Here is a 23,642-nt window from a genome sequence, read left to right as displayed (position 1 = left end):
CTCTGAAATAAACAGTGTCCAGGTAGACTTCTCTCTGGACCTTCTAATCGCATGGTAGCCAACTTCCAATTTGAAGCAGAAACAGGAGCAAGAGGGTTTTTTATAGAATAGATTAACAGTTACCTGGCTCTGGTCACACTAGTAAACACAATAAAATTTCACAGCAGAAAGAAAGGAAACAAAACCCAATGCACTATGTTTCCTACAGCTGAGATCCTGTATGTGCTTTTAGCATGGATGAACTGGCACTATCAATAGGCTCTCACTCTCAATTACCTCTTTATTTTTGCTGACATTTGGTTCTCAGCAACCTGTAACATTACATTCCCTACACAACAAGGTTAAGTGCCTATATTTATCCGCTCATGATACGGAAATTTATTGTAGTTGCCCACTTATTACTACACAGAAAGGCCTATCTTCCACTCACTTCAGTCTTGCATTTACTGAAACGAAGTTATCCAGGAAGCAGAAAGAGTTGCCATGGAAATAAAACCAATTTAACAGAGGCTTCTGCAAAACCTCCATTAATTAACCTATTTACGGTAAAACCATTTCTCCTCTCATTAAATGTAGTTGGTGTTGTTTCAATGATACATAAAGAAAAATACAGATGCTCTTCACTTTTTGTATATTCCACACTTCAGTGGGAAATGCATCAGCACACAGTGTTGCACCATCTTTTTATACTTCATGGTAGAGTTTAAACTAAAGGAGTGAAAAGGAATTCACGATTTGTGTCGACTTTGAGCACACAAGTGAAGGTCCATCTATAAAACTGGATATAACCTGTTCCTGAAAAAAGCAATAAAGATTTGTCTTGCGTGTTTTGAAACAAAAAGATCTGATTTAGAATATAAGTTTAAAATTTGTTTTCACTTTTGAAACCCAGACGGTCACATTCCTTCAGAAAAAGGTACCTTCAACATTTTCAATAACTATGTTGACAAAATGAAATGGTCCATGTCAAATCTCAGGAAATAAAAGAAACTTTACAGTATAAGAAAAGACAAATCTGTGAAATAGTTAACATATTCCAACTCTACTCTTGACAGGATACTAGTATACTATACCTGAGAAGCACATGGGCTTTCAGTGAGGGAGTAACACTAAATTCAGTTTCAAGCTGGGACAAACTTTGCCTGAAAAAAAAGGAAGGTGTAACTAGATGAAGGAACAGGTAGAATATCCTTTTGTTTAGTAACAATTCAGCAACAGAGCCCTGTCTAAACAGATACTGCATAGTGACAATGACAAGAATTATGCTACAAGGAGGGACAGAGCATACCCCGAGGCAAGATTTTCAGTGCCAAGGATCATTTGAAGTTTAACGTGGATGCTTTTACCAGCAATATAAATCTACTCCTAGCTTGGCAAATCTGATAACAACAAATCAATAATTACCAGGCACAAACAGTATGTAATACAAAACAGTTCATATGCCTTAGACCTGTTTGCAAAGCAACCAATTTGTTGCTGTACCTAATGCAAATTTCGTGATTACAAGGTGATTTGGTGGAGGGTGAAAAACACCCCACCCCTCATATGAACACTCTGAGAAGAGGAACACAGTAAGCCTCTCAAAGCTGCAACAGCAAAGGAAGAATGGAAGGGGCAAAGACGTTGGGAGAAGGTGTGGGGTACGTCCTCTTCTCCCTCCAAAACTCTAGCTAAGAAATACAAGCTAAAAAAAAGTAGTAATAGTCTTATAACCGCAATAGCGCGTCACGTCCTTGCCTCCATGGGCTTTTCTTTGGATAGCATGGGGCTGTCAACGAACAGCATGCAATTCATGAAACACCCAAGATTTTATACATTTTCAACTGGTTCTTAAAAGGAATACAGACTTTCACAGAATTGGTAAGAAATTAGACTTACCATTGTATGATCTGCCTCATTTTTGTAATTTATTTGTTAACTGAGAAATCGATGAACAACTACAACAGTGCAAAGGCAAAATGCTCAGATTCTGCTCTCCACTCCAGCAGTGACTAAGGAATAAATCCACTGCAGGGAAGGCCACAAACATGTAGTCACATGTTGCCCATAAGGATGAGCGCTACTAGAGTCTGTGGAGCCTAATGCCAACAACTGGAAGAACAGAGACTGCAAGGTCAAGCCACCAGCAATTTGAGACATGTTGGGCAACGCAGTGCCTTCATTGTGGATGAAGAAAGATTTTGGTAAGACAACTCAACTCTGCATTTCTTCTCCAAAAAGGCTTCCCACAGAAGTCAGTAGGAACCATGGATACATACAGGGTATGGTACTAGATCCTTAATGTGTAACTAAAAATTAAATGTAGTCTTTATTCTGGAAAACAAAGATAGAAGTCACAATCGTGATTTCTAGGCATCCCAAAGCTAAAAACCCAACTGGCTGCTTCCTTTAGAACTTCTTGATTCTTGTTATGGCTTGGAAGTGGAGTGTGGCATGGAAGAAAATACTATTTGGTCATGAAAATCTCTCTTTTGAACAGAATTCAAGCAGCAGATAGTTAAACAGGCAACTGAAGAGGAAATGAAGTGTAAACATGGACTCTGACCCCATTCTTAACAAGCGTCGCCAGTGAAATCAGCATGGGAGATGGACATGCCAGCTGCAAGCATGTTTGTAGTTATGAGTAAGGTAAATATGAGGCATTAAGCATCCCAGTCTCACACCAACTGGATTGAAATGAATGCAATACATAATAGCATTCTTATTGTCAATCAAATGCTGTACAGAATCCCATCTAAGTACCTGAGACGTACAGCTCGGCAGATATGATCCATGGCAATTCTTAAATTTGAACAAATTCAAAACAATAACAGTCTTTCAGATTTGATCCAAAATGGAAATAGGAACGATCCAGTTCCACCTCCACAGAAAAGACAGCCTTCTTGTCTTTCTTCAGTCTGCCTCCCTATGCAATCAGCAATTTATGATCCATAATGAGAAGTGCCCTCCTTTTGCTCAGGTGATCTGTAAGTAAAACTGAACCTAACCAAACCATCCAGATATTCCAAGTACCAATATCCTAACATAAGATTAACATCTTTTAAACGATAGGAATTCTTTTCTGCAAACCAGGGTCCGTTATTTTCCTCTGAGACACATGAACCATTTCCACGTAAGGGATTTTTGAGCAAAGACACCTTTAAGGCAGACACACCCCTTACAGGAAGATGGGTGGGAGAAGCGAAAGACCCAATGGGCCACAACCGTGTCATTTCCATGGAGCATGTGAACAATTCACCTGGACAACACAAGTATGAAGCCAAGCAGTGGGGATGCAACTGGAGAGATACTCGGTTCGACTGATGTGCGGCTCCCACCTCCTCACTGCCAGAGGAGCCCACATGGTGCTGAAGAGCTAGCATAGGGGGCATGTTGTTTGTCAGCAATACAAGCAGCAGAAACAAAGAACCAGTTCTCCTTTGGTCCCACCTCCTCTAAGTCTAGAAAGATGAGAAAGATACAGGTATTCTCTCCCAGGGTAAAAGCAAAGCAACTCCATATAAATTTGTAGTGTTTTTCCTGCTTTACATTTGGGGCCACTTAGGCCACAATTTGTTCCTAGGTAAAGTGAGTTAATGAATCCACAGGAGGATTTTTCTCTAATAGCACTGGTATCTACCAAGGGGTAAGAATGCCCGGACTTGGTCTCTGGAACCTTCCTTTAAGACCATGCCTGCACTTGATGTTTGCATCCCAGTAAGACAAAAGCAATCTCCCCCTATGCCAGCACCGACAGGTCTGGTGGCACTGAGGGCAGCAGCCACAGTAGCATCATTACCGGTCTTCCAGATGTTGGCACCAGAGAGGTCGATCAAAATCTGGGCAGTCTGAAAGTCCCCTTGAAAGGAGAGTGGAAGGGAAAGAAAAACAGCAAAACTGGCCAGCCACTACATGGCCAGATAATAAGGATCTGAGTGCTTACAGATGCAAAGAAGGAAGATGTGAAATATTCTTAGTTTAAAGATGTTTGTTGTTGCAGAAGACACAGAAGTATGACAAATTAAAAAGGTCGACATAAAAAACTGTCAGAAACAACAATACAAGGATTAAAATCTGCCCCCACTGAATTTGGTGGGAACTACGTACTTCAGGCTGTAGCCAAGATTTCACCCAAGCAACAGCAATTTCAATTTCTCATGTTTTCAAAAGCTTCACAGAACCTGTACAAATGATACTTACAACTAAAATTTTCTTGTGATGACTGCTAGAAGGAGAAACTAGAAGCAGACCAAAGCATGAAGAACACTGTTTTTGGCGGGGATAACACACATGGAGGCACACTGTATATCGCTGCACTCTTCAGAAACATCCTGAGTCAATATGAACACTACCAGGCTCTGAAGACATATGATAAGTGAGCGACAAATGGACACTCTGAGAAAGAAGTTACAGGAGTTACGGACAGCCAAGCATCTGGTGATGCTTCCCCCGCAAGGCAGGAGAACCCGTTCATCCATTGGAAGAACAAAAGCTGTAAAACCATGAGGCAGATTCATCTGTTTCTCAAACTTGAAGAAACTGGCATGCTTTCCCAGGCATGGCTTGCCTGTTTCCCTACTTCTGAAAGGTCAAGAGGAAGAAGAAAAAAAACTAAATTATACTCAACAAGAGAATAACGGTGCCTGATAGAGTTGTGCACTTCAGCACTCAGGGTAACAGGAAGAATATGCAACTGTAAACTCTGCATGACCTCTGTAAATAATTCTGAGCATTTTAATTTTGGGGGCTTGACAAAAAATTACAGCAAAACTGTAAAGTACATACACCCCCCCACAGAAATAGGTAGTCCTAAAGGAAATAGCTCCTTTGTTCTCCCATTTTGGAAAATACCTCAGTGCTGATTATTGAAAGTATTTCAGTGGTGCTTAGATGGCCCGCAGCAGTATTGAAGTTCCTTTGTTTTCTGCTACAGGCATTGTGGTTTATAAAAAAAACAATTTTGATTAATACCTAACGAAACACATTTTCTGCAAAGGACTAAAAATAAATATCACAAGACTCAACAAATAGTAGTAAAAAGAGGCATTACATACACATAGTTACATAATTTTTACTGGCTTAAAAGTAAAATAAATCAGAGAAGCATCAGAGAATGCTTAGGGGCCACATGCCTTTTTGCTACTGGTTGGCAGTTACTTTTGTCCCCATGGTTAGAGTATGCCTTGAGGAGAATGAAGGAATGGGATTATTAAAACCTTAACAGAGGATGTTCCACATAGCAAAGGGCATTTGTGGGAAAGCTGGTGAATGGGTAGTGGGGGTGGGTAAAATGTAAAGTAACAGAACATGACTACAGAACGGCAGAACAGCAAAACATCAAAGAAATATAAAGCTAAGTTACAGTAAAGCTGTAAAAATTCAATTAGAAAAATAAATTCCTGTGTAATTTCCATTTGAATGAAAATGTCAGTACCTTAAGCATATGTCTGACAACAACAGAAATCAAAACTTTTTTTCAAATATTTGTTTCTAATAAGAAAGGACTGGGCTATCAGATATCAGAGTGATGTCATGGAATAAAAACTTGACTTGGAATAGGACATTAAAATTGAGGCTTCTTCATCTGACCTATTTTCATTCTCAAGAGAGGCAGAGGAATCTCCCACTCTAAGCTGACAATTATCTACCTGTAGCAGAAACTCAGTCTAGGACCTAATTAATTTGATCTTTCTTGGAAGCTGAAATCATATCTAAGTCATAGAATTGTTGAGGTTGGAAGGGACCTTTAAGATCATCGAGTCCAACCTTTAGCCTACCCTGACAAAAGCCACTTCTAAACCATGTCCCTCAGTGCCCCATCTACCCTTTTTTTAAACACCTCCAGGGATGGTGAATCCACCACCTCCCTGGGCAGCCTATTCCAATGTTTAATAACCCTTTCAGTGAAAAAATGTCTCCTAATATCTAATCTAAACCTCCCCTGACGTAACTTGAACCCGTTTCCCCTCGTCCTATCACTTGTCACCAGGGAGAAGAGGTCAGCCCCCATCTCTCTACAACCTCCTTTCAGGTAGTTGTAGAGGGTGATAAGGTCTCCCCTCAGCCTCCTCTTTTCCAGGCTAAACAACCCCAGCTCCCTCAGTCGTTCTTCATAAGGTTTGTCCTCCAGGCCCCTCACCAGCTTTGTAGCCCTTCTCTGGACACGCTCCAACACCTCAATGTCCCTCTTGTAGCGAGGGGCCCAAAACTGAACGCAGTACTCGAGGTGGGGCCTCACCAGTGCCGAGTACAGGGGGATGATCACTTCCCTAGTCCGGCTCACCACACTATTCCTGATACAAGCCAGGATGCTGTTGGCCTTCTTGGCCACCTGGGCACACTGCTGGCTCATATTCAGCCGGCTGTCAACCAACACTCCCAAGTCCTTTTCTGTTGAGCTGCTTTCAAGCCACTCTGCCCCAATCCTGTAGCGCTGCATGGGGTTGTTGTGACCCAAGTGCAGGACCCGGCACTTGGCCTTGTTGAACCTCATACCATTGGTCTCAGCCCATCGGTCCAGCCTGTCCAGATCCCTCTGCAGAGCCAACCTACCCTCAAGCAGATCAACACGCCCGCCCAGTTTAGTGTCATCTGCGAACTTACTGAGGGTGCATTCAATCCCTTCATCCAGATCATTGATAAAGATATTAAAGAGAACCGGCCCCAGCACCGAACCCTGGGGGACACCACTTGTGACTGGACACCAACTGGATTTAATTCCATTTACCACCACTCTCTGGGCACGGCCATCCAGCCAGTTTTTTACCCAGCGAAGAGTACACCTGTCCAGGCCATGAGCAGCCAGTTTCTCCAGGAGAATGCTGTGGGAAACAGTGTCAAAAGCTTTGCAAAAATCCAAGTAGATAACATCCACAGGTAAGTCCTGACTATCGATAGCAGAACTGCCCATACAGGACACGAATCCAGGCTTGTTTTAGTTCTAACATACCTTCCAGCCCACTTCTCTTCAATACTCTTCATTAGCATACTTTGCTTTCCTGTATTTGCAATGATATCAATGTGCAACTTAAAATACCACCTCGGCCAAGCTGCGTCTGTCACAAGCTCTTATCTGAACAGAAACGTCAGGAAGAGAACAAAGGTCAAACAAGGTACTAGGGAAACTGTGGATGTTACCAGTCCAACCTCAGAGCCCAGGGGAAGTCCGGTAGCTGGGGCTGCGACAGTAAAACACCGTCACAGGGAAGCTCAGGATACCTAGCTGCCTCTTAGACATTTTTCCCTTCTCTGGGTTCACATGCCTCACCACACAGCTAGCCCCCAGGTCTGACAGAGAAGTGAAGAGGGAATGAATTGCTCCTGTGTCAAGGCTGTGGATATGGGTGTGATTGTGGCTTTTACTTTGCACAAACACAGCCCCCCTTATGCAGCCCTGCTGTTTTATCATTTCACCGATACACGTGGCATACCCATGGATTTCACAGAGCAGGACTGGCTTGTCTGAATTACTAGCGAAGAGGAGTGGGTCTGTCTCCTCTGTCTGTCTGCCTGGCTTCCTTACACTGGTGTCAGAGCCAGGGGCTTTCCTGTATTCTCCAAAAGAGACCTTGTACTAATGTGATCCTTCACTGCAATGAAGACTGGGGTAGCAGGAAGGGAGACATTTTTCAGGTCATTATTCTTTGTTCTCTCTCCAAAGAAAAGGAACTTGGTCCACAGTTTACCAGCCCCTCCCGTCCTCAATGGAATGGCACAACACAACAAGAAACACACCACCGTGTTAAGTGTGTTCAGAGGGATTTTATATAGGAACTTCCTTCTCTATTTCTTGCTTGAGATCAGTGTGTCACCATATATATAAGATACATACAAACACATATACACACAAATTTACTTGCAGCAGCAGAGGCTTGAACAAACTTGTTTTCAGCTATGCTACTGCAAATCCAATCCTACCTATAAATTCGTAGCAAAATCCTCCCTGGCTTAATTGGAGGCAGGATCAGTATTTCTCACAGGAGCTTATGAAGCTCCAGATATCCAAACTACATTTAGAATATGGAAGCAGCTACACAAATCACAAGAGCAAGAACTTGTGACCTTGGGTCGTAACTGTCTAATGAGTTCAGTCATTGACACAAGAACTGATCAAGACGCACCTATCTACAATTAAAAAGGATCAGATACATCAAAATACATGTTAAGCCATATTCATCTATCTGAACAAAATCAAAATCTGATTACCAAGGTTAGCAAGAAATCCATGGCACCAAAAAAATGGAACTTCTTGTGATAATAGAACTGGTGGTATCTCGGAGGGCTAACCCAGAAAAGGATGGTGAACTAGTGTATGCTGCATCCAGGATAATTTACTCTACTTTTCAGGTTACCATCTACGCTACACCTGGTTCTGTTTCAGACTCACTGCTTATGACTACTGAACTTTTTCATTTACCAGCTACTGGTAAACCTGCACTCTGCAGGTTTATATATAGCCACAGGGCACGTAGCTGTATTTATATTTATCCTTTATATCTATCAAATTATCAGTTCCTGTCATTTCTCAGCCTCTATGTAGTTTGCAGATCATTTCCTGTCTGTGTTTTAAGAAACCAGGCAAAGAACTGATAAAGTATCATCACTGCTTACATCCTTGTGAAACTACCAAAACTGAGTGGCCTTCCATTCCTATTGTTTTTCCATAGGAAAACATGTCATTTCACCTTTCTCTGCATAGCACGGACTCTGTGTGACTGAGGAGATGAGGAGAGGAGGAAACAGCCTCCCAAAGCATGCCAGAAAAGGAGTGCCTTCCATCGTGACTCCACAATTGCTAGGAAAATGCTGTTGAACAGGACAGGATGACACAACATTCAAAGACCAACTCCACCCCAGCTATCAGCCCTCAGAGTCTCCACAATGGAGTATTTATTCCAGGACAAGCAGTTGTGGCTAATGCTTGACAATGGGCTCACTGGTTCTCCTCCCAGATAGATGACCAGAGTTGGAAAATGTGGGCTAGAACGGAAGGGAAGAACCCCTCTGAGAGGAACTGAGTGTTCAAGTCACTTGGTTTTTCCCTGGAAAGAGATTTGAGTCAACCTGAGTTTTGTTTTACAGCTCAGGCTGGATGCCACTGCCCCTTAAGCCAACCCTGCCAATAAGTCAGTGTAACTTAAACCCTCACATGAACGTTGGCCATAGTTTAAAAAGGCCATGCATAAATAAGAATCTAGTTGAAGGGAGGAGTCTGGCTAGTCTTCCATGGTACTGACAATGGAGTGAGAGGGAAAGAGCAGGACTGTTGAGAAGCTCAGCTTGAAAGCCTGGCAAGGTCCTGGTAGAAGCACCTGCCTTTGAGCCACTTTCAGTAAATCAGGATGACAGGGTGGTGGATGCAACACAATTTAAACCTTTTCCTCTTACTGCAAGCCAGGATTCACAACTGCCAAAAAAAAGCCACATTCTAGTCTGATAGGGAAGGTGGGGAAAAAAAGAAGTCAGATTTATGTTCCAGCTACAGCAGATATTTCCCCTATATCTGTTACTGAGTCACTATGCTGTAACTGGGAGACAAATTACAGATGCTTTCTACCCACTGGGAATGTCTTGAAAGTCTGTTTAACAAATCAGGTGAAGTATGGAGAGTTTTCAAGTTCTGAATCTTTGCCACCGAAGCAATAGCAGGCTGTAGAAAGCCATGACAACTGCTTATATTGGCCTAATGCTGACATCCTAATAAACACCACATGTAGATTGTGCTGTCAGTCAGGACTTCTTCATTTGTTTCTCTGTCTGCTTTTCTGTTGCATAATAGCTGTGCTTCTTGGCATGAAATGCTAAATTTATGAGCATGAGCCTTTCAAAACGCACTCCTCAGTGATCACGCCCACATTGCTTTTACACACACAGGACCAGAGGCTCCTCTCTCCTTGAGGGGCCCAACTAACAATCAGTGGTGATGTGTCCAACAGTGTCTGTTCCATGAGGAGGAGGACAGGTAGATCCAGCTCCTCAGGTAGATATGACACAGGCCAAAGCAGCACGCAGCCAGCAGCTGAGTGGAGTGGGATGTAAAGGGCCATGCTTTCCAAAAGGGTACCAAACAGCTTATGTTGTTCACGGCCTCCACTACTCCTAGCAAAATGGCTACGAGAGGAATCACAATGGCAGAGCAAGAAAAACAAATACAGCACAACTCCCAGAAACTGTTCAATGAATCATCAGTTACAGGCTCCTCCTAAAACCATCTGTGTCAACAGCACTGAATGCACCGTGCTTGATAGGGATCTTCCAGTCCGCTGGGAACAACCACTGTCACTGTCCAGGCTATTCTACTAGATCTGCTCTTCCACCAAGAACCTGGGGACTTCATTCATGTTGCCTTATATACAAACTTGAAAAGTCACCCAAAATTTGTCTTACGAAATACCTGAATAAAATTCCTTTTATAAAGTAAACTAGTGTGATTTTCTCAGGAATCATGAGACTGCTCAGCACTACAAACATCTGCATTGCAGACTTGTTCTTTCCTAGGAGCGGTCCTCACAAAGGAACCATCCTCTGGTCTTCTTAATACACAGAAGAATGCATATGATTATTTTGGCAGTGGTGACAATAATTTCTTGCCATCCTTTACTGAATGGGCTTAAGTATATATGATGTGAAGCATTCTCCTTTTAAGCAAAAAACTGCGTGCACTATCCTAAAATGTGGCACATGCCACAATTTCAAAATACGATCTATGGAAGATACGTTCAGGTTTTGATTCATCTTCATCATAGAGCCACAGAATCACAGAATGGTTTTGGTTGGGAGGGACCTTTAGAGGTCATCTAGTCCAACCCCCCTGCCATGGGAGGGAACATCTTCAACGAGACCAGGTTGCTTAATGCCCCAGCCAACCTGACCTGGAATGTTTCCCAGGATGGGGCATCTACCACCTCTCTGGGCAACCTGCTCCAGTGTTCCATTGCCCTTATTGTGGAAAGTATCTTCCTTATATCTAGTCTAAATCTTCCCTCTTTCAGTTTAAAACCATTACCCCTTGTCCTATTGCTACACTCCCTAATCACCTCCCCATCTTTCCTGTAGGCCCCCTTTAGGTAGGGGAAGGGGCTATAAGGTCAACCTTTTAATCCCAAATACAGAGAAACACATACTCTGTGTCACAGTCCAAGAGAAAAAGTCTGCAGGTTTCTGATCAATGGCAAGTCATCTACACAGACTAGTCTGCCAGAGAAAAGGTCAACTAAAAAGAGTATCTAGTATTATCCCAGGGGCTTCTGATACTCTTAGGGGAAGGGGAGTTGTTTAAGTAAGTTCTTAGTTTCCTAGCACCATGGGAATTCCTGGTGCCAGAGATATGGAGCTGATGTGAACCACACCATGTATTCAGTCATTCACTCTTTTTTGCAAGGTGGGACCCATGGTGTCTTGTGTGAGCAACAGTCATACGGCAACAGTGAAGGATAACATTCTGTCCATGGCACCTCCAGCACTAAACAAACTATGAACCAGATCCCCTTCCACATTACTAATTGGTCTGCTAACCTCATTTTAGTGTTCAGGTGGATTGTTCAAAATTGTAATTCAGAGTTTGCTTTTATTAACATTTTACACCAGTGAGACAAAAGGTATAGAGGGTGACACTGCCATCTTCTCCTTCAATATTGATTATAACTTGTGGCAGTGCTCCTTCCATCCAGGATTTAAAGGTATGACGTTTTATTTCTGTGTCACTTAGATGATAGCGCTTCCTTGCAAAACTGGACAAAAGTTAAAGGAGAAATGGCAGAGGCTGTGACAGCATAAGGAATGGGACAAAAGCTGGATTTCATTAGGGCTTTTTTGGATTATTTCTTGATTAGTACAATATAAGACAGACTCCATGGTATCTTTGCTATTAGTTGTTTGCATTTAAGTTATATCACTGTAGTTCCATCTCTGCTGTACTACACAGGATACAGTTCCCTGCCTGCTGCTGCATAAAGCTCCCCATCTCCTATTAAACAGGCTCATTTATTCCACCTTTGTTTCTACAGGCTTAACATCAATAGCTGGGTGTTTCTCATTTTGCTGCAATCCAAGAACTTTTTCAGATTTGTGGATGTATATGTATATCTTTATCAGTCTATAATGTCTTATCTTTGTATCAGCTGGTTTATCTACTATTTCAATAACAGAACCACCTCATGACATGTAAGAATTTGGACTATGAACATGCAATTGTAACAGAATTAACTTATCAACTAGTTAATAATGAAAAAACCAAACTGTCTTTATTCTCTAATAGGTATGTATCTAAAAGAATGTTGCCTCCTGCAAGACCTTTCAGTCAGGTTCTTGTTAAAGGCAGAACGCCAAATGAGAGGTACTGCCACTGAACTGAGCTTAATGGCAAATTTTAAGACACGAAAACTTCCACAGAAGTCACTTGGAAAACTCCATGTGCCGCAGCTAAATGAATGATAAAATGTGCACCTCTCATTGTCATATGTGATTCATAAAAGGTCTTTCATGCCAAAGTACAATGCCACTGTACAAAGTTAATGTAACAGCAGGCAGATCATAAAACAAGAGGACATGCTGCCTACAAGAGCAAATAAATCCCTACCTATGTGAAGGAAAAATTCCCTAAGAGCAGTTTTGGAGAGTTTAGTTGGTTTGGTTGTTTTGCTTTGTGTTTTTATAAATGGGCCATCTTAACTGTGTGTGTCACAAGCTGAATAAATCTGATGTACTCTGATGTGAAATACATCCCTCTGTGATCCTGATCTACTTCTACTGAAATCAGTGCTGTGGTTCTAGATAAATCTGGGTGGAAAAGAGATGGATTTGACCCCATGACTGGTCCCGTGTGTCGTCTCCCCCCCCCCAATTTTAAAAGGCCAAAGAGATGATTTCAGCATTCTGCAGTTCTAGTGATTCTAGGACTTACTGTAGTCCCCACCTGGTGCTTCACTTATTTTTACAGATATTGTCCAACCTTCCAGGCTTTTTCAGTGTCTTAGATTTTTGACAGTGTTTTGTAAGTTAAGAATTAAAAATCCCAAACCAGGTAAAAGGGGGTAACCTCCAAAAGCTCATGTCTCTAGATATGTCTTTTTTTCCTGTTCGCCCCCACCAGGCTCTGCATCTTCTGATCAATACCAATACTTCCACCTCATCATAATGGTTGTCACAGTTATCAGAGAACAGAATCAGTAATAGTGTCGCTGAGCGACGTCACTGCAGTATTACTAACCTTTGAGAAGAGAGACATGAGTTATGCAGAGTATAAACTTTCTAAGTAAGAGCTTACTAGCTTCACTGTGATTTTGTTAGATATTGAGGCCAGAAAAGATTTACTGACTACCCTGTAGCTTTCCAGCTGGGTTTCCAGAATACAGAAGCAGAGTCTTCTACAGAGCATAAAACAGGAAGAGAAGCTAAATATAGCTATTGTACTGCTGTAAAGCACGGCGTCCTGGCAATAGGTGACAAATAATCCAGATACATTACCCATGTTTTCACTCAGTCTTGATAGCTTGATACTTCGGACCAAGCCTGCCTACTTCCACCCATCTTAAATCATTCACAAATTACGTCAAAATACTGTTCCTTAAGCAGTCATACCCAGACAAGGCTAGGTAAATGTAAATGGTGAGTCAGATTTATTTCTTTGGCTCTACTCACTATTTTAATGAATAAATCTCATCTACCCAACATCTCCTACTAGAGATGATTTTGGGACATCAACATCATTGCTGGGCAGCCCTATTGGCTTTTGATCCCCTCTCTTTTCTATGAGCATCTGGGGCTCATTTCAAAAATTCAGCATCAACACATAAATATAAGTTAGTTCCTTTGCTTTTACACAATTTGACCTCAGTCCAGATTTACTATTTCGCTTGTTTCTTGCAACATAGTCTTTGCTCGCAGCCTTGTTCTGAGACACATGCTCTAGAGGGACTCCTTAACAGAGAAGTTAGCATATATCACACGGGCATCTGAATCACAGTGTTATTTTTCCTTAGTGGTCCTTCTGTAAATGAAGCACCATTTTTACTCCCCAAGCCATTAAAAACTGCTTTAGTGACTGGTATTGGGAATTCCATAATTCTCAATAATAAAAACTTTCAGTGAGCATTTCCTACTTCTCTTGATCTATGTAAATGCTTACTTTGATTAAAGCAATAAAAGAAATATCAGAAAGATGTGATTATCAATTAACCCACCAAAGAACCTGACAGCCTTTAGCATTTTCCCAGTTGGTTCCTACTGTATAGAGAAGAACATTTTGGAAAAAGTAAGATTTCATTGTAGAAATTGCTCCACTCAAGGTCAAGTGAGTGCATAGTAAATAAATGAGCAGATTTTTTTACCTGCAAAGATTATTTCCTACTGTGATAATTTTCTTAGTCTAAGAGCAGGCTCCCTGAAGTAAACATGGAGATCAAAAATCTAGTCTTAAGTCTGACATGAAAATGGGTTTCATAGTTTCATCTTTTAATCAAAAAAGCAAGACCATGATCCTTTCTTCCTGAAGTTAGACAGAATTTAGCTATTGAAAACAATAGGAGCGTACTCACTGAGGTACCTAAAATAGTAGTAACTAATTTTCTTTAAGTTTTACTCATATTTTACAGCAGAACCCCAAACACACTATCTGCCAGAGACAGTACCAGTCTGTGTTTAATCCTATTGGTACCTTCAGGGAAAAAGGCATTTGAGAGCCCTCTCACAAACTGACAACCCTTCCAGTTGCACCTCACAACTACAAGAATTGCATATATACTTAAATAGGATTTCTAGCATTACTACCGTCACCTTAAAAAGATACTTGCCTAAAATCATTCGGTCTGGCCCTCCAGATTGATAAAAGTGCTTTATATCCTTCCGTTTCTGCAGAGAAGCCTGAAGCTGACAGGCCGAGGTTCTGGTTCCAAATAAACTTCTGAGCACCAGTGGTGGTTCAAGATGTCCCTGTCCCCACTCTGCCAGCTCCCTTGTGTCTGCACAATTGTTGAAGTGGCTTGTGATGAACCAGATCAGGGAATTACTCTAGATGAACACAGAGTTGGGTTTCTTTCAGCTGTGCCATTTCTATAAGGAGGGTGGCTGCGAAAACCAGTTTATTCAGCTTGGCCACCTAACCTGAAGCCATAGCTTTAAACAGTTCAAGACAGCTTTGGACAGTTCGATATGATGTACTTCATGGGATTTTGTGGTCATAAAAGGTAAAATTTTAGATGTTTCTGGGTGCTTTGTCTTTGAAGATGCAGCAGAGATCCACTATATAGATCAAAGCAAAGCCTCAAACATTTTTAAAAGAAGGGTTATTTCAAATTTGAATGAAAACTTCCTAAGCAAAGTGGAAACTGTTGTCCATCTCAAAATACATGGAATTCTTATGTCCACACAGGGATGGCAATGGAATTACATCTATCGCTATTTGGTAGGAATGAAGATTGGTGCAATAATCATTCTAACACAAATTCTACAGAACAACACACCAAGTCTACATATGAAAGAGAAGGTATCTCTGCAGAGCCTGCTTTAAAAAGAGGCGTTTGCTCAAATAGAATGTCACATGCTAAGCCAGTGAGGCTCTGCTGGAGCTCAGGAGTCTGTACAGCGTCATTTTAAGTGGAAATTTTGCCTGAGCGCGAATGAAATTCTGGACTCTGAGGGAACACATTTCCCTTAGAGAACACAAAATGACACAGCTTAAGGAGCAAGTCTGCTGAAACTTTTTTTTGATCATTCACCTTTATTCAGTGATACCAGCTGCAAAGCACTGCCTCCAGAATAATTCTCTGCCTATTGCAAATCCATAAATTGCTTGAGTGCTTCCAAATAACAAATGACTAGCTCAACTTTCTCAAAGAAAAGAAAATTCACTAAAACTTCTCCATTGCACAGAGCTGTTATTAACATCAGCTGATTTGTTATGTGTTTTCATGTCAGTCTTTACAAAGAAGTATTTTGTAGTGCGACGAAGGACTGTTGTGTTGTAAAAATGATGATGCAGAACTAAAAAGGATATCTACCCATGACCTAAGTCCAGATAATGTAGTGTCTCATCCTCGTTAGTAAAATATTAACAGAGGTTATTGGTTGTCATAGTAAAATGAGAGGCTGCACTGAACGTAACTTCATTTACGGACGTTCAGAAAATTGACATCACAGCCGCTAGAACATATAAATAACCAGCACACTGCGTTTCTGATCAGCTGCAGCAGCAACCCTGAAGGAAGCATTCTACAGGCTGAGCTCCTCCAAAGGCACAGCAGAAACTGGATTTTCTGAAGTAACCGAGGAGGTCCTTTTTGTAAAACAGTTCTGAGAACGTCTGAGAGATTTTTGCTTCTGCCTTTAATTGTGTTTGCCATTTCTTTAAACAACGATGTGCACGGGAGGTTGTGCCAAGTGCCTGGGAACTACTCTCATCCCCCTGGCTGTGCTATGTACCCTCGCTAACATCTTGTTGTTTTTCCCTGGAGGAAAAGTGGTTGAAAACAATGCACACATTACAGATGAGGTTTGGTACTTCGGAGGGATCTTGGGATCTGGTCTATTGGTGAGTATACAAATGCAGACATTCCCACTTTCCCTCCACCCACACTGTGACTTTGCATTGCTGAATTTCCTCAGAACCTCAAATGCAGGTTCCAACAGTACAAATTCTTCTTGGATAAACAAATAAGTTACAAGTCATCCAACAATTTTGCAATAAGTAACTTAATTTAGTGATAAGAAAAAAAAAGGCATAGAACTGTCATATTTAAAAGCAAATGTAACTTGAATTCATTCCAATTCAAACTGTATTTCTGTTATTGGTAGATGATCTTTCCTGCCTTGGTATTTTTGGGCCTTAAGAATAATGATTGCTGTGGATGCTGTGGCAATGAGAGCTGTGGAAAGAGGTTTGCGGTAAGTGAGAGGAAACATGGCAGAAAAGTAAAAGCTAAATTGTTACCAATATGATATATGTATCTTCTACTCACAGTTGCTGGGAGACTAGACAGATGCTGTCCAGAGTGTAGGACACAAAGCCTTGCCATTTGCCTGAATGCTGAAAGGTAGAAATATCAGGCTGTATAAAATTGTGTTATGTCTTTGATGTTGTGCCACAGGTATCACAACTGTACTGCCTTGCTGTATTTTGCTGTCACAAGATACTTATGGTCGCTTTCGCAATTAAAACTAATTTCTGACAGATCTGCACTTTGTTTTGCAGAGCATAACAGATCTCTCTCTAGTCATTTTTTGTTGGCAGTTTTTAAAATTATTCTGATGGTTGGGCATTACATTCACAACTCACTGCAGACCCACGCAATAGGCTGTGAGTATCTCACTAGGTTCATAGGAACCTTGAGAGAGACCTCAGGAGGCCACCGAATCCAACCTTGCTTAGAGCAGGCTCCAGTTTGAATTTATATCTTCTTATCGCATTAGGAGTGAAAAGTTTCAAATGGATACCTTCAGACACTAGTAAACATTTCAAGCATTTTCATTTAAAAATTAGAGAAAAAATAAATATATTTCTACTAGGAAGGTCCGTCCTTTTGAAATTGCTTGGCTCGAGTAGGTCATTACACTTTTTTATAGAGGAACAGGTTTTCAATTGAAATAAAAAGGAAAAAACAAACAGGGAAAGAATCATGGCTGTAAGGTTAACACGGAGCCTTCCCTAAATCCCCTGTCTCTGAAGCTGTCTTCACGCAATACCAACAAAGCAGGTGGAACTTTGAGGGGGGGGGGGCGCGCGGAAATGGAGCCACATATTTCTCTTCACTGTATTATCAATTCTTTCTTATGTCTTTCTCTGTATTATCAATTTTAAGGTAGCAGTGAACGTAGCTTAGTTCAGCAACTACCAAACTACTACCATTTTGCCCTGCAAGGTAGCAGAACTAGGGGCACATGGTTCTACCTGCGGGTCACCCACTGGAGGGGTGACCCACCAGGGTGAGCGCTGCTGCCCAGGCTCCTGCTGGTGTACAAAAGCTAAACCTTGTGTGCGTGGTGCTGCCCACAAAGCAACTCACCTCCTGTTGTGCCATCCCTGGTGACAACTCATCTTAGCTAGCTGAGAGACTGGGAATATTAATACAGTCACAGTACTAAGTACACCGCACTAAAAAAGTCCAGGTGGCCTTACCACAGCATGACATAAAACTGAATTTGTTCTTGTATGTTAGCAGAAATACCATTATTATGATGTCTACTACATAAATATGTTTGTCAGCCCCATTAGCTATATCAATGTAAAAATGCATGTCAATACTCAAGGCAAGAGTCTTGTGATGAGGTCTGAATAAAAGCTCACAGACCTGAAAGTACGTTTCTTTTTGTCCTCTACCTTTATTACTTTGATCCAATAACTACCTCTACCTACAAACTATTATGGCTACAAATGCTTAAGAATTCAAGCAGAGCATCAGTTATTGCATGATTTACTTACATATTAGAGTATGTGAAACGGCTCTAATGGAAAGCCAGAAAAACAAAGACATCCTTTCCACGCCATTCCAATTGCACTATTAGAGCTAATGACGACAAGTACCTGTGAGAAGATAAAATACACTAATGTGAAACCTGAAGTGGAGTCTCAGGAAGAAAAAAATATAATTGCTTGGTCCAAATATGACCAAGATACCAAAGCTAACTTGTAAAGGGTACTGTGGATTTTTTTTTTAACGCCTTGAGTGGTCCAAGGCTTCAGTCTGGCTTACAGTCTGTGGAGAAAGGCATCCACTCCGGTGAAACACAGGACGCTGTACAACGAGTCTAGTGGACAAATACTGTCCAAAGGGGAGGAGTGCCACCTACTGTATCAGCATCAACCCTTTCGTCTTCAGGCAAATGGTGTAATTCTTTTAAAGCTCCTAAATACCAGTGCAGGTCTGCCTCATACATTTACTATGTAATTGCAAACTAATATATTTTAGCTGTTCAGGAGCTGACTATTTTCACTGTTAAGAGCTGAATGTGGGGGATGTACATTCACATCAATAGGGTACATTTCATCGTTTGAATGAGAACAAAAATAACATTATTTTTCTCTTCATCAGATGTTTTCTTCTATAATATTTGCTGCAGTTGGACTTCTGGGAGCTGGATACTGCTTTATTTTGTCAGCAATAGCCCTCAACAGGGGCCCTAAATGTAACACTGGAAGAGAGTGGACCTATCCTTTCCATGATGGGTAAGACAAGACAATCAGAAAAAAAAGTTACACACGTTTTAACCTTGTGATATGATTTAACTTCCAAATCCATTGTCTAAAAATGGGAATTATACTGTTTGTCTAAAACACAGACGCTCTTAGAAGAGCCAGCAATGCACAGCAATATCCATTCAAGAGCACGGATGTAAAGACTAGCAAGTACAGTCAAACCTACTGAGTTTCAAAGGAGCCAGTAAAGAGAAATGCACAGCCTTCTAGGTTATTCCTTGGATGATAAGCAGTGTACAGGGATAAATTCCACCCAGATAAATAGCAGTGACATCTTATATTAAAATCTGATGGTATTCAAATAATTAGTATCTACATGTCACTTTACCTTGGTTATGGAATTTCTAAGTTGTCTGTTCCTCACACTGCAACTCAGACATGTTTGCCTCATGTATATTTACCACTTCAGGAGAGGTAGTGTGAAGGACATGAAACCCCGGTGATCCAACTGCTCAGGGCTGAAGCCAGCAAAGGCCCGACTGAAAACAGGATGCGATGCGTTACTAAGGAGAGCAGGACAGATCGATGAGGCGTGCAGCAAAGCCTGAGAGTCTTTAAAGCAGCATTCCTCAGTCAAGAGTGACCTAGCAGTGCTTCTTGCATAAAACAGCACAAAATTATAGTTCAGGTTAAAAAGGAAAAAAAAAAAGAGGAAGAATGTTGTATGTTACACATTATTTGTTTGGTTAGGAAAACTGAGTTTATTAATCTTTTATCATAGTGTTTTGATAATTCACTTGTTTTGGCTTTATCACAACGTAATACAGTAAAGTAAGACAAATATTTAGGTGTAGACACCCACACTGTCCCTGGGGGGTGCGCTTGGTGAGTGTATGACGTACCACCTGGTGTCAGCACTGCTCCATCCATGCCTTCGCCAGAAGACACTGGCACCGACAAACATCGGTTTGGCACGACTGGCTAAGGTCTCTTCTTCCCCAAAGGTCTAAGGCTAGCTAAGGTTTCTTCTTCCCAACAGAAACTGTTCAATTGTATCTAACATGTACTTGCCTACAATTGTTCCCTTCTGGTGCGTTGGCTTTACAAATCACTCGATCTAGAAACTCAAAGAGAACTGCATTCTAGATAAGTAGCACCAGTGCGATAACGTGAATTCCTTCTCGCAGTACTGAAGCAAAGGGAACATCACAGCAGTGACAATTTGCCAGCTGTGACAGACCCACACACTGCCCCCCCTCCCTACCCCCCCACCATGAGCTAATGGCTTCTTCTTCATAACTCTTTTGTTCCCCCCAGGAATTACCTCAGTAACCACACACTGTGGGACATGTGTCAGTCACCTGAAAACATTGTCCCATGGAACCTGACCCTCTTCTCCTTGCTGCTCGTCATGAGTGGGATCCAGGCAGTGCTCTGCAGCATTCAGGTGGTGAATGGCCTCTTTGGAACACTGTGTGGGGACTGCCAATGTTGCGGCTGCTGTGGGGTGAGCAACTGATGGTTTTCTTTCATTATTTTGTGTACTGATGACAGTTCTGTATACACCTGACTATGTAACAGTCTGAAAAACTGAACTAGCCTTCACTCAGCATTGTGATCATGATTTCTAAAGAACAGCTGAAACCCTACAGTGTTGCCAGGTGCTGAAAATAAAATCTCACCCCGTCTTATGGGGTTTATCTGACAGCTTAGCCCATAGACGCTGGGAAATAATAAAAGCCTTTGAAAGGCACGGGAATAATAGCCACTGAATTACCTCCATGTTTTTATTCTTACAGGGAGATGGAACTGTCTAAAGAATATGAATATTCCCTTATCTTGGGAGGCTCCCTTTTGCAACCATTCCGTAAAGCAGCCCTCGAATGCATTGCCTCTGGCTAAGAAGATGAGAATGAAGGGCACCTGCCCTCACTAACATTATGAAGCCCTGACTCCCTTTCTAGCCTTCCTGAAACCCCTCATCATGGAATAAAATAAGTGAAATTCAACTCTCACATTCATATTTACTTTGTAAAACAGCTTCCTTTGAAAAAGAGGGCCTTCTCAGGAAAAATATTTTCTCTCCTGAGTCAGCTTTCCAACTGAGGATCACCAAATGCTGCTGTTACAAGCTCAGCTGTAACGTAGCTGTGTCTACTTTATTTTGTGGTTTATCAGACGGAAATATCACAAGCCTAACCTTTTTGAGTACATGTTTATGTTAGGTGGAAAAGTGAGGACTTCTCTCTTCAGACCTGCTATGATTAAAATGTTCTCTACGAAGAGAGTCTCTGTTGCAAAAGAGATTAATGGATCTCATGGTGGGGTCTCTTTTTTTGACTGTGCGCCTGACGGGTGCATTCAGCAGCACTGCTGTGCAGGTAAGTGGAGGGTGAAAGTAACAGGCAAAAGCACAGAGTGCTGCGGATCCCTAGTCTGAGGTGTTATGAGTCATCTTGGACACCACAATACCCTACTTCACACCAGGAATTTCATGAGAATGGCCAATTCACAGACATTTCTCAGCACAACGGGGATCTGGCTTCTTCACTCATCTGTAATCAATTTCCTCCAGTCACTCTCACCAGAGGGAATGTAACAACACAGTATGGCTGTAGAGGATGAAACCTAAAAAGAAAGTAGAAGAATACGGAAGGCTTGTAGAGAAATCTTCCCACCCTACAATTTTTGCACTCCAGGGACCTCCTGAGTCAAAGGTTCTATCTCTGCATTTCACTGTTCTTGAGGGATTCCTTCTCCACAAAGCTGTCCAGTTGTTTCTTGGATCACAATATGCCTTCCATAGTCTAACTTCAAGCTGTGGGAAGAAGCTCCTTTGTTCTGACCCTGCCACCCACTCCTTTTGTTTGATGCCTCCTAGTTCTTGCCTTCAAGAAAGAGTATACAGCCAGTCCTATGCCCCCTTCCCCATGATACCTAATTTCATAGGTTCTCTCATATCTCCTCTCAGTTGTCTCTTTTTTTAGCCTGAAGAGCATTAGTATATTTAGACATTCCTCATACAGAAGTTGTTTCACCTTTATTTGAAGGTTTTTCAACTTTTCCCATTACACTCCAAGATGGGAGGGACAGAGCATCAGTGTCCCAGGTAGAGCCACACTGCCTTAGCCATTTATTCTAACAGCAAAGTTCATTATCTACAAAGACAAGGATGAACCACAACCTGAACGGTCACTGCTGTGAATCCCACAGGTCTTGTTAGAGAGCAAGCCAATTTCTCATACAGAACATCATCTTCAAACACTGGCTCCAAACAAATAGTAAATGACGCCTTGTTTCTAGCAAAATCAAATAAATTTCCACACCTCTGATACAACATAAAATTAGTACTTACGGAAAGGAGAGGGACATACCCTATTTAAATCCAGCTATGTCATGAGAAAACTCAATTTTCTCTCAATTCCTCTCTCAGTTCCCTCTCAATTTTCTACTTACATGCTAAAATATGTCCCAAACGAGTAATCCTTGTCTTGAGTCTCTCTCGTACAGAAACTGCACAGCCTGTGTAATTTAATAATGTAGAAATATTCACAGTAAGTAACCAAATATGTTTCTACTAGTGAAGTAAAAGGACTTTTAACCCCCTGTTCATGGCACTAACTGACCAACTGTGATCTCTTGTCTAACAAAGGTGATGCAGTGACTTAGATAAACAGGTCTGAGAGGCATCTCTGGAACCTACCTTTGTATGCAAAGGCAGTGCAAACAAAACTTAAATGATTTGTAAGACACCTATGTAACCTGTTCTTAAAAATCTCTAAGTTCAGAGATCCAACATCTTTTTAGCATTTTATAACACTGCTAACTGTTCTGAAAGTTAGGAAGGCTTTCTTAATATGTAATCATGCGCCCCCAGTACAACACTGTTCTATTCCTGGTGGGCTTACAGAAAAGTCTTCCTTTTCACAGCAAACTTCTACATATTTGGAGGTCCTATCACGTTTCAGTCCTAACCTCTGACGAAACAAAAAATTTTCCCTTTCATCATAGCTGATGTTCTTTCACAGCTCAGTATTCATCTTGTCCCCCTGCAAGCTTCTCCTACCACTTTCCAGAAGCTGAACACTGGACTTGTGACTTCAACACAGGTTACAATTTCTATTCAGTTGAGTCGAGTAGCTCATAACTCCTCTTCTTAAAGCTTCCAATCTATACATGACTGCACAAGCTATTTATTCATCTTTTTTTAGTTATGTTTGGCACAGTGTTATGAAAGACATATGAAAAGCAAAAGAAAGCCGAAAGGCAAAAATACTTTTTAGAAAACAACAGTTTTTTAAAACTTAAAAAGAAAAAACTATTTCACAAAGAAATCAAGGAGGAAATAAGAGGGATTGGATAAGTTTGAGGGATTCAGATCAACTGATATGCCTCTTAATAAATTCCTCAAACAAATTTTCACAAACCAGCTTGCCAGCCTGGATGTCTTAAGACTTGTAGATCATCAACGTATTTGCCACATCTCTTCCCTAAAATTTTCCCCCTGAAATACTGATTCTGTGGCCTGTGCTTTCAG

General features: G+C 41.4%; 2 protein-coding genes across 5 annotated transcripts in view; one reads left to right on the top strand and one right to left on the bottom strand.

The window, feature by feature from the left end:
• LOC134516818 (transmembrane 4 L6 family member 1-like) overlaps window positions 1–23,642 on the bottom strand; it is a 58,760-nt gene that overhangs the window by 31,344 nt on the left and 3,774 nt on the right. For all 4 annotated transcript variants that reach the window (XM_063337436.1, XM_063337434.1, XM_063337433.1 and 1 more), the window contains exons 4-7: window positions 19,494–19,644; window positions 18,392–18,493; window positions 16,932–16,999; window positions 1,074–1,142 (exon numbers count right to left, since the gene is read on the bottom strand). The gene's annotated coding sequence lies outside the window, so the exon portion shown is untranslated. The remainder of the gene's footprint in view (window positions 1–1,073; window positions 1,143–16,931; window positions 17,000–18,391; window positions 18,494–19,493; window positions 19,645–23,642) is intronic.
• TM4SF4 (transmembrane 4 L six family member 4) lies at window positions 16,093–22,947 on the top strand. The gene is made up of 5 exons (XM_063337429.1): window positions 16,093–16,504; window positions 16,768–16,857; window positions 19,002–19,135; window positions 20,423–20,612; window positions 20,905–22,947. The coding sequence occupies exons 1-5, from the start codon at window positions 16,331–16,333 to the stop codon at window positions 20,920–20,922; spliced, it is 606 nt and encodes a 201-aa protein (XP_063193499.1). The 5' UTR covers window positions 16,093–16,330; the 3' UTR covers window positions 20,923–22,947.

Source organism: Chroicocephalus ridibundus, chromosome 6 (genome assembly GCF_963924245.1).
Source record: "Chroicocephalus ridibundus chromosome 6, bChrRid1.1, whole genome shotgun sequence".
NCBI lineage: Eukaryota > Metazoa > Chordata > Aves > Charadriiformes > Laridae > Chroicocephalus > Chroicocephalus ridibundus.
The sequence above is the reverse complement of the archived record's forward strand: the minus strand, read 5'-3'. Positions and strand labels throughout refer to the sequence as shown.

Excerpts from the sequence above, each read along its gene's own strand:
- TM4SF4 (XM_063337429.1), top strand. The coding sequence starts at position 16,331 with ATGTGCACGGGAGGTTGTGCCAAGTGCCTGGGAACTACTCTCATCCCC. Across the intron at positions 16,858-19,001 it reads GCTGTGGAAAGAGGTTTGCG|ATGTTTTCTTCTATAATATT; the intron begins GTAAGTGAGAGG and ends TCTCTTCATCAG. Across the intron at positions 19,136-20,422 it reads ACCTATCCTTTCCATGATGG|GAATTACCTCAGTAACCACA; the intron begins GTAAGACAAGAC and ends TGTTCCCCCCAG.